Source organism: Lolium perenne, chromosome 3 (genome assembly GCF_019359855.2).
Source record: "Lolium perenne isolate Kyuss_39 chromosome 3, Kyuss_2.0, whole genome shotgun sequence".
In the NCBI taxonomy this organism is placed as follows: Eukaryota; Viridiplantae; Streptophyta; class Magnoliopsida; order Poales; family Poaceae; genus Lolium; species Lolium perenne.
Window position 1 is genome coordinate 139,376,125 of NC_067246.2, and position 11,208 is coordinate 139,387,332.

At 45.5% G+C, this 11,208-nt stretch overlaps 1 protein-coding gene across 2 annotated transcripts; it reads left to right on the forward strand.

The window, feature by feature from the left end:
* Positions 1 to 4,849: 4,849 nt before the first annotated feature.
* On the forward strand, positions 4,850 to 10,645 carry LOC127342597 (probable WRKY transcription factor 47). 2 transcript variants are annotated; one of them, XM_051368576.2, is made up of 6 exons: positions 4,850 to 5,207; positions 5,334 to 5,435; positions 5,528 to 5,734; positions 8,347 to 8,640; positions 8,734 to 8,847; positions 9,700 to 10,645. In XM_051368576.2, the coding sequence occupies exons 1-6, from the start codon at positions 5,019 to 5,021 to the stop codon at positions 10,402 to 10,404; spliced, it is 1,611 nt and encodes a 536-aa protein (XP_051224536.1). In that variant the 5' UTR covers positions 4,850 to 5,018; the 3' UTR covers positions 10,405 to 10,645. The 2 variants fall into 2 exon arrangements, with proteins under 2 accessions (XP_051224536.1, XP_051224537.1); XM_051368577.2 differs by having other exon boundaries at positions 4,853 to 5,207; positions 8,386 to 8,640.
* Positions 10,646 to 11,208: the final 563 nt, after the last annotated feature.

The following is an 11,208-nucleotide window of genomic DNA, read 5'->3' on the forward strand; positions in this document are numbered from 1 at the left end:
TTTTATGTGATGAACTTGAATATTAATTAAGTTGGTCACTCATATATCCATGATGTTGTGTAATTAATGATTTTTGATATACATATATAATGCAGATGAGTCGACAATGGATGTACGGTGACCGGTGCCATCTCGAGTTCATTAATGGCATGCATTATTTTCTCAACGTGGTTGAGGCAAACAGGCGGTCAAATGGTTTCATGTATTGTCCATGTAGTTCCTGTAAGAATATGAAGGATTACTCTACCTCAAAGACCCTTCACGTCCACCTGCTGGAGAACGGTTTCATGCCCAGCTATAATTGTTGGACCAAGCATGGAGAAAGAGGGGTTATATTGGAAGACAACGAAGAATAAGAGGATAGTGATAACTATCCTATGTTCACTGAAGACGGTGATAGTAGAATGAGGGAATACGAAGCAGAAGAAGAGCCCATTTTTGATGAGCCGATATTTGATGACCCCGATGACGATTTGGGTCGGGCCATTCTTGATGCGAAGATAAACTGCGGAAGTGAAAATGAGTGGTTGAAGTTGGAGAAAATGTTAGAGGATCACAACAAACTGTTGTACCCAAATTGCGAAGATGGCCAGAAAAAGCTGGGTACCACGCTGGAATTACTGCAATGGAAAGCAGAGAACGGTACTTCTGACAAGGGATTTGAAAAGTTGCTGAAAATAATAAAGAAGATGCTTGGGGAGAACGTATTGCCCTCTAGTACGTACGAAGCAAAGAAGGTTGTTTGTCCTCTAGGATTGGAGGTGCAGAAGATACATGCATGCATCAATGACTGCATCCTCTACCGCAAGGAGTACGAGAATTTGAATGCATGCCCGGTATGTAGTGCATTGAGGTATAAGATCAGGCGAGATGACCCTGGTGATGTTGAGGGCGAGTCCAACCCAGGAAGAGGGTTCCAGCGAAGGTGATGTGGTATGCTCCTATAATACCACGGTTGAAACGTTTGTTCCAAAACAAAGAGCATGCCAAGTTGTTGCGATGGCACAAAGAGGATCGTAAGAAAGATGTGATGCTGAGACACCCCGCTGACGGGTCACAGTGGAAAAAAATCGACAGAGAGTTCAAGTCATTTTCAGATGACGCAAGGAACTTAAGATTTGGTCTAAGTACAGATGGCTTTAATCCTTTCGGGGAGTAGAGCTCCAGTCATAGCACATGGTCAGTAACTCTATGTATCTATAACCTTCCTCCTTGGTTGTGCATGAAGCGGAAGTTCATTATGATGACAGTGCTCATCCAGAGCCCGAGGCAACCCGGCAATGACATTGACGTATACCTTAGGCCATTGGTTGAAGAACTTTTACAGTTGTGGCGTGAAGAAGGTGTACCTGTGTGGGATGAGCACGAACAAAAGGAGTTTAACCTACGAGCGTTGTTGTTTGTAACCATCAATGATTGGCCTGCTCTTAGTAACATTTCAGGGCAGTCAAACGTACAAGGGATACAATGCATGCACACACTGTTTAGATGAGACTGACAGTATATATTTGGGAAACAAGAATGTGTACCTGGGGCATCGTCGATTTCTTCCAAAACAACATCACGTAAGAAAGAGAGGAAAGCATTTCGGAGGTGAGGCAGATAACCGAACGAAGCCTACCCGCCCTACTGGGGATGCTATATATGATATGATCAAGGATTTAAAACTGATCTTTGAAAATGATCCTGGTGGACAATCTGTTCCGCATGATGTTGACGGACACGCGAAGAAGAGGAATTATGAGCGGTCGGCTTCGTCCGCAGCGGAGCGGTGCATCGGGAGGCCGTGCACCGGCCGGGGGGGCATGGGAGTCGACGACAAGCAGGTTCAGGAGGAGATGAGGGGTACGATCAGAATATGCATTGACATCGCCTAGCCTCTTCGTTAGAGACCAGGCGAGAGTTGTGTCTAGAGTCTAGACGTCTCGTGCGGTTTGTGTATTCTGGGGAATTCAGTTTCGTCCATTACATCAGCTAGACAGGAGACATCAATTTCCATTTGGGCAGTTGGGCTTCACCATCGTGGGGTGCACATTGGCTGATGGGGTTTCACAGGCTACATCCATAGGGGTGCACACACGTTGGACAAGAACGGTTATATAAAGAAAAAAATCATGAACCGGTATCCGGTGCACCCCGTTGGGCCTATGTAGCTCCGTCAATGGGTGTGTAAGAATTAACTTAGTTTTCATTCAGATGACCTCATGAAATCTCAAGTGCAACCCATGTTGCAATTCATGACTATCATGAATCACGAAGCAAATCAAACGGTGTGAAGCATTCTTCTTAGTTGCATCCCCTCTTGCAACTGAAAAATCTCAATTGCAACCTCATTTGCAACTGAAACTCCGTTGCAATCCAACTTGCAATTAATATGCATGAATCACGATGTTGTTAAACGGTGTATGACTTGAATGAGCACTAACTTACTTCTCAGCAGCTAGGTGGGAATCTTTTTTTCGATAAACTGGTAGGAACATTTTTCAATAAAGAGCTAGCTGGGAACTAGCAAAACCGCAAAGCTATTTATCTAAATTCTCCAACTTTCCTCTCAAAAAATAAATTCTCCAACTTTTGTCTTACTTGTAACATAATATTACTGCTACATTACAGTGCTAGTGTTAATTTAGACATTTTATGAAAGAATTTTTTGTTACTTCGAGATGAAATGAACTTCTAGCTATTTGAAGTACATGTACACAAAAAAGATTTTTCATGAAATGAATATGTGGAAATATTATTAACATTTTCATATATTATTCATATTTTTGCGATTAATTACATAGACTTTTTCACAAGAATGTAGGTTTTAAGTTTTCCTGAATAAGATAAACATAAAAATACTTTATTTGGGTATATGAGGCTGTGCTTAGATTGCCTTATTGGGCCATGGGCTGGCCTTCGTTCCCTTATTTGATCATGTACTGACATGGATCATTTTATTGGGCTTTGTGATATTTCATACTTAATAGTGTCATCCAATTGGGTATTGCAACTCTATTTTAAACTGTGGCGATCCTACTCTTACTCCCTTCAGCCTTTAAAAAAATAGTATTACTCTCTTCGTTTATAAGTAAGTGATTCCAAGATTGTAGTAATGACGAGTGACTTTCTGAAGAAATATTGTAATAATAATAGTAATCATTAATTGTTAAAGAATGCCCTTTAGAATACCGGCGCACATTTCTCAAGACTAATTAAGAATCTGACTTAGAAGCACGAAGAAAGGGCTAAAGCCGTCACATATTGTAGGGATGGTTTTAACCTTTTCATCAATAGATAGTATTAATCCATTCTATGTATTTCCAAAATGCCCATGACGTCTTCATCAACAACGCGATAGACCTAGAGACATAGCAATTGTGAACCGTACATGTTCTTTAGGAGTCTTTTGTTTTTTTTCCTTTACTATTTTTGGGGAGAAATTCAGCACTTGCGGCGTTGCATGGTGTCCAATCGTCTTACAAACTAACAAGAGGTCGTACCTACCTACGCATGCATGCAAGAAAGTCACGGATAGATTAATCAACGAAAGGTCGATCGCCGAGACTTCCGTGGACGATCCATCGCTGTGCATGAGTGTCCCGGCAGCGTGTGCATGGCGCTACGTGGACGTCGACGCCGCGGACCCGGGCGATGGATCTTCCTCCGGCTGGCCCTGCTTGTCGTCGTGTGGGCCCCACCGCGATAGTTCTCTTTCTCTGTCTCTCATGTCGTATTCTTCTTTAGAAACTTTCTGGGCCAGACGGACGAAGACGCTACTTGGAGTCGTAGCTATATGCAGACGGAGATGGGAACTCAATTTCGGGGACCAAAGCGTCCTGAAACGCCACTATCTCAAGCACTTGTGGAACAAAATCGAAGAATGGATCGGACTGCGTTTCGATAACCAGTTCATCGACCCTCGGCCACGGGACAATAACAAGTTTATCAAAAATTTACATAACGAGCACCTACTTGTCCTCTCTATTTCCACAAGTTTTTCATTTTTTTTAATATGAAGTCTAAGTTCTATGATAAGTCAATATTTCTGCTTCTATGAGTTAAAAACAGATTTACAATAGAATTTTGTTAAGCTGTGATGAAAAAATAGATGAACTTGTTATTGATCCTAAAGGTGGTCAATGCAGGAATTTGTTTTTTTATTATTGTTGTTGTTGTTGACATATTTAGCATTCAAAGGCAAACCAGAGGGGGCGCTCTCCCTAGCCTCCCCCCACCCCACCCCCCGGAGATAGGTGTTAAGGCCCAAGATTTGTTTGTGTACTTGTATTATTACACCTCTACTCTTGGGTCTCAACAGTCTAGAATAATTCTAGAAAATATAGATGGCACAATTTCTACCATACCATGTCTCTACTCCGACTCCTCTTATCTGGAAATAAATACTACAACATTTCTAAATAAAAAATCTCGATGCCACGGTTTCTCTCTAGCTTTTCCATATATGCAGAACAACACCGGCCCTCACTTGCCTTTTCAAGGTTGTCAGTATTCATTAGTGAACACTAACGAAAATCCCCTCCCCAAGTAATAGAATATATTTTCGTTCACTCCATCTGTTTTATAGTTCTTGTCGCGGTTTTTGTAAATTTGAACTAAAACCATAACTAAAATTATGGAACAGAGAAGTACGACAGATATTTGATCGTCCATAATCACTGCGTGAGATTCATTGCCGTGTTCTCCGACCCAATGAAAATTGGTTACCTTGACCTTATGTCTACTAGGACCTTCTCTCACGAACGAGCTAGCAGTCGTGTGCACACATTCCAATTACAAGCAATTACCGTTTTGTCCCTGGCCCTCGCGTGGTGCAAATCACACGGCCGCCGAGCAAGCCTTAAGCCTTCCCATTGGTTCCTTTCAGTCCAAAGTCTAAGTCTTCCGCTTGGCTGGCTATGAGAATTCTACTAGATCGATAAATCCCCATCATAGCTTTGCTTTTCGAGCGGTGCAACTTTGGTACATGGAGTAAGAAGCAGCACCACCACTGTCGCGACAACGACGAGGACGCCATGGACAACGGACATCTGTCTCTGAGCACCGGCACCGGGCGGCGGCGCGACAAGGAGGTGGGCCGGCGCCGTGGTGAGATCAAGGAGGTGGATTTCTTCTCGGCCATCGGCGACACAGGTACCCGATCACGGAAAGTCGACGACGGCGGCTGCAGAGTGACGCATGGCTGCCACAACGACAAAGTCCACGTAAGTACGCCGTCCATCGGCGCGGCGCATCCATCAGCTGCTTGAGATCCGGCCATCGCCTATCTAAAAGTTATGCTTCATTGCTCCAAAACTGAGGCACCCTCCTTGTTCACTTGTGTGGTGCAGACCGGGCTAGACTTGATGACCACCGCCATGGGCGCCGCTGGGCCGGCTACCGTCGGCGAGGAGAGAGCGGGGCTGATGGTCGGGACGGAGAACAACAATAAAGTTAGTATCCATTCCCCCCCTTGTGATTTACGAGATCGATTACACGTGATGTGCACTGTTGGTTGACAAGTAGATGTGTATGTGGTGCGTAGATGGAGGCGGCGACGGCGGCTGTGAAAGCAAAGCTCCGGCGGGTGGTGGAGGAGAACATGCGGCTGCGGGGCATGCTGGAGGACCTCACCCGGAATTACGGCGCGCTGTACAACCAGCTGCACCAGGTCACTCGTCATCAGCAGGGGCACCCTCATCGCCATCATCCCGATGTGCTCCTCATGAACAACCAATTACCACCAACTCTAGTGAGTGCTCACATACTCCTGTTTCTTTTCTTCAACCGATCTCACCTTCTCTAAGCGAATGTTTTTTTGTTTTTCCTCTTTAAGAATTACAGTATTTGTTTTTTTCCTGTTGCCATTTTTCAATTTCGATTCTTTCCACATACTACATATGATTACAAATTACGATGTACCCATATCTGCTTACTGTAAAAATGTATGAAGCGTGTTACCCAATGATCAACATCGTGAGCCGCATAGTCTGTATTTATATTGGGGTATCCGGTACATCAAGATTTGTCTCTCTAAGAGTCCTAGAATATCTCTAGGAACTATATTCCGAATATGGTTTATATTCCACCATATTCGGTGTACATTGATTCTATCTCTAATACTTACCACGATCAAGATCCCCGCAGTAGGGATGGCTAACAGTCGAGCACACACGCTCTATAATAAGTCTGATCAACAAGTGTTTCTCTCTCGCCGAACTCTTCTACTCCATCCATCTTAAAAAGAATATCTCGGTTTTATTAAGATTTGAATTTATGTAGTAGATATATTTTAGTGTGTAAATACATCTAAATATAAGTAAAGTTGAGACATCATTTTTAGAACAAAAGGAGTATATGTTTAATTCACCTTCCAAGATGGATTCTTTAGAAGAAAAAGACCATGCCAACACCTCGGTCTAACTAATCAATCAATTTGTTTTTTTTCGCAGGAACTACAATTAATCAATTTGATTAGCGATTAGACTTAATAACTTGTAAAGCATTAATAAAGACTGCATGTGCAGAGGCCGGCGCATACTTACCCATTTCGAAAAAAGACTTATACATGTTGGATAACATAATCAAACTAGGAGACATTAATACTAGCATGTACGGGAGCATGAGTCGACAGTCTAGAAATGATGGTTCTAAGTGAATTCACTACATTATTTCATCTCCTAAACTTTCAGGGTTTCTCCAGTTCAAGGAAATTAATGTTGGGTCCAAAACAAGTGGCTGCTGCTTAAGGTGTTGCATGGTTTGTTCTTGGGTCGGGACACGCCGTGGGCTAGATGGGTGAAGCGTAGCTACCAATGTGATCACCCCGATGTAGCCGCCCCCATGTGAAATGCTTCCAATCACTGGTCCCCCTCTACCGCTCCTTTCCCATGGTCGAGCCCCAAGATGGGCGCTCCACCTCGCTTTGGCATGATGCTAGGTCCGCACTGGGCCTGTGTCAGCTGCCCTTCCCGCTGCCTTCCTTCATTGTCTCCACCCCCTCGCCATAATTGCCAACACCCTTCGTGGTGGGCCCATTGAGATCACCGTTCTTCACGGGATGTCCGCTGCAGCCGTGGGTGAGGTGGAGTCCGTGCGTTCGGCCCTATCCCGAATATCCCTTGCCTCGACTCCCGTTGCATCGTCCCCGGTCAAGATGTCAACTGGTAATTCTTCGCCCCTCTCATGGTGAGAGTGTTCTTCCGGATCTTGCGCCTCCACAAAACTAGGACTTGTGTGCTCCTTTATCGGCTAGGTTGCGTGCCCTCACCACATTGCCCCTTCTGCACCGTCCAGCGCGAAGACATCTCACATATGTTCGTTTTCTGCCCCCCCCCCCCTCCGCCTTGTGTGGGGTGCCGTTGCACCCTCTATGTATCTCCGTGCCGACGCCGATGTTTACACCTTATCGACACCCTCACCGAGGATCTACCGCCCATGCACCCGAAGGCACGTAACGTTGTTGTTCTCGCTCTCCTATATGGTCCATCTGGAAGTCTCACAACATATTGGTTTTCGAACCAGGTCTCATGTCTACACCCTGCGTGCTCGCTATATTGGTTGAACAGCTGCACCTTTTGGTTGTTCGACACCCCTCTCATGTGAACATAGTGCATGTTAGCTTGGTTTCTATCTCTTTCTTGAGGTGAGAATGCAACCATGTACTCCCTTCCCTCCCCTGACCCCCTCCTCCCTCAGCCGCCCTCTTTTCCACTGTGTAACCTGACTTTCTTTCTATTGGGCGCGGTATGCTGCCCCAGACCCGTTGTTTGCTGCCCTTGGTGTCTCACCCATGTACCCCCTCGTTCTTTTTAATGAAAAAAATGACTTTAGGTGGGTGAGCGCCCCTCTCCTGTTGACTCCCAAAAAAAATCTCCCTCTCTGCTTTACCATCTATGACTACCTCTTCAGCTGCATCCCCATGAATCTCATCTATCCAAAAGATTAGTGGATTCATTCATTAGGATCGAGAATGAGCTAATTAAGGAATTAGTAGGATATCGAGAAGGAAAGAAATTGTCAAGGTCTAGGTCCCAGGGCAAAGAAATAGGACATGCCTGTCAAGTTCACTTCTTGGAAGAATTGGAAGTCTTACCGACCATTGATTGTGCATACTGTTAAATCATCAATGTTGTGGACAAGTACATTATCAATTTATCATGTGAAAGATGTTTCAACTTTCTAAGTTTTGCGTCGTAGACGTAGAGAACGCAGGTAGTACACGTAGCACGAGTGCACGACAGACAAGTACTCTAGTAATACAACTGTAGTCTGTAGGGGCAACAGAAGTGGTAGTTAGCATGTTAATCTCATTGCACGCAGTTTTCATTGCTTCCTCGCTTTCCTCTTTGACTAATGAAGCAGCACGTACTTCTCGGTCGTACCAAACCTCGATCGATGCAGTCCTACCTAACAAGAACGGGGGCACCGAACACGCCGACGACGACGCAACAATTCTCCACGCCCATGGCGCAGCAGGAGGACGAGGTAGTCGCCGCCGACTTGCCGTCTTTTAGCAGCGGCGGCAAGAGGAGGACCGATCAAGATGAGGCGGCGGCGCTGGGAACAAGGGACCGGAGCAGCGAGCAAGAGTCCTCGGATCAGCTGCCGTTCCGAAAACCGAGGGTGTCCGTGCGTGCGCGATCGGAAGCACCAATGGTACTCCACTATTTTCTTTCTAGAACAGTATGAACTCGAGGTTAATTAAAATTGTAAACGTGCATTATAATCGATCTTGGATGAACACTACAGATTAGCGATGGATGCCAGTGGAGAAAGTACGGGCAGAAGATGGCGAAGGGAAACCCATGCCCGAGAGCTTACTATCGCTGCACAATGGCGATCGGATGCCCAGTGAGGAAGCAGGTACACCTAGATTATTCTTAAATTATATGAATGAGGGTTAGTGTGTACTCCGGCCGAACAACGGTGTAAATTTGTCTAGCTGCATATATGCCGTAAAAGTTGACAAAATCTCAAATAAAAAGAAGTCGAGTCAAGAAGGCACAAAGACATATTCAAGCGGAGGACTTGGCCATTTAGTTTTTTTTTTAAACGGAGCATGTGCCAATCTATTAATTAAGGGGTTGTGGTTATTTTTTAGTTGATTGAGAACTAACTTCGTTCTTAGTCAGATGGTATCATCAAATCCTAGTTGCAACTCATGTTGCAACCCATAATTAGCACAAATCACGAAAAATAATTAAGTATGTAGAACTTAACTAAGCACGAACGAGAACTAGCAAATTCCTAATCAAGTAGAATGGAATTGTTTAGTTATTTAACCAAAAAACTATTACAATAACCATATGTGGAGTACTTAGAAATCATGCAATTACCCGACCGTTTAGGCAGACCTATCAACTCTCTTAGCCTGGTAGATTGGTACAATCGCAAAGTCTCCACTGAAATACAAAAATAAATATCTCGAACATAACATTCTTAAAAGTTGAGAACCATCCATCAAATATTACAACACTCATCGTTGAGATTTTTCTAGTTACGCATTGGTTGCAGTTAAGATTTAGTACCGCCTCTCTCCCACAAAACATGTCGAAGGTTTATCAAAATTTTGATGTATCTAGACACTAAATAGTAATAGATACATCCAAAATTTAACAAACCTTCAACATGTTTTGTGGGACGGAGAAATATTTGTGCATGAGTTGCAACTGTACTTCCGATTGAAATTACATATCTGCACGCGTGTGCATGCAGGTGCAGCGGTGCGCCGACGACAAGACAGTCCTGATCACGACCTATGAGGGCAACCACAACCACCAGCTGGCGCCGCAGGCAACAACCATGGCCAACACTACATCCGCAGCCGCCGCCATGCTCCTCTCCGGGCCGGCAACCAGCCGCGACGGCGCCGCCCTCTTTGGCCTCCCCGCGGTCTTCCAACACCACCAGTCCTTCCCCTACGCCTCCACCGTGGCCACGCTCTCCGCCTCCGCACCGTTTCCCACCATCACCCTCGACCTCACGCAGCCGCCCGCTGGCGCGAACGGCATGCCACACCGCATGCCGTCAGTCCAGCAGCAGCCTCCGACAATGCCGTTCGCGGCACCGTCGCAGCTGGCCATGTACCTACAGCAGAGGGCGTCCACGGTATTCCCAGACAGGCCTGCACTTGGCCTGGACGCGCAGCAGCAGTCGATGATGGAGACGGTGACCGCGGCGATCGCGGCCGACCCTAACTTCAGCACGGCGTTGGCGGCCGCTATCTCGTCGGTCATGGCTGGAGATGCCCATCGGCAGGATCATCCGCCTATTTCCCATGGCAGTACTTTTGGAGAAGGCCACGGTGACGGCGCCGCCGGTGTTGGTTCCTCCACGCCCGCGGCTGGATCACATGTGGTGGCGGCATCCGGCGGGTCGCCTCGGCTTGCGACGCAGTCTTGCACCACGTCAATTACTTGAGGACATGAGGTCAAATAGTTCCTAGTGGGTGCGGATTGATCTGTGTTGCGCCGTTAGTATCTTGTGATCATTATGAGTGTATATATTTACTGAAATTATGATGCGGAGTGGTACTAGGTAATCTAAATTGCTCTTAGAAAATTCATGGCACTTTGTTGATGTAAAGCATTGTTTGGAACCATCCAAGAGTTAGAGGAGCTAAACCTGATGTCCAACATTACTAGGCAATCTGAATTCGTAAGACGACATGGTACCTGGAGAAGTGTTTTGTACCAATGCAGGCCTTGTTGGTAAACTTTAGAGACTTTGCTCTCTACAGTATGTAAGATCATACCTTTTTTTTAGCTAAACGACCGGGCTTTATTTCACCTAAGATAGAATGTTTACAGGAATACCCATCACAATCGGAGGGTTAATCAACCAAACATGTCTACCAACATCTAATGAGGTAGCCGTTCTCGCAATCATGTGTGCCTCTTCATTCGCCTCGCGTCGTTCATGGATAATCTCCACTTTAAGAAAGAACTTCTTCCTCAAGATGATCTCGGTAAAAATGACCATAGAGTGCTCCCCCTTCGCTGATCCTGCATGTATCTCCTTGACAACATTTAAACAGTCAGATGCCACCTTCAGTTTCCGAGCCGGTAGGTCTTCAGCAAGGGAAAGGGCTTCAGAACACGCCCACGCTTCCAAAACCTCAGGGCTAGTAATACCATCAAAAACAAGAGCCGAAGCTCCCATGAAAGAACCCTGGATATCCCTACAAATTACCCCGACCGCTCCTCGGTTCTGCGTTTTGGCCAC

What these genes read in the sequence shown, in the direction of transcription:
- LOC127342597 (XM_051368576.2), top strand. Translation starts at nt 5,019, where the DNA reads ATGGACAACGGACATCTGTCTCTGAGCACCGGCACCGGGCGGCGGCGC. An exon ending in GGACGGAGAACAACAATAAA is followed by an intron (nt 5,436 to 5,527) that starts GTTAGTATCCAT and finishes TGTGGTGCGTAG; the next exon opens with ATGGAGGCGGCGACGGCGGC. An exon ending in ACCAATTACCACCAACTCTA is followed by an intron (nt 5,735 to 8,346) that starts GTGAGTGCTCAC and finishes CTAATGAAGCAG; the next exon opens with CACGTACTTCTCGGTCGTAC.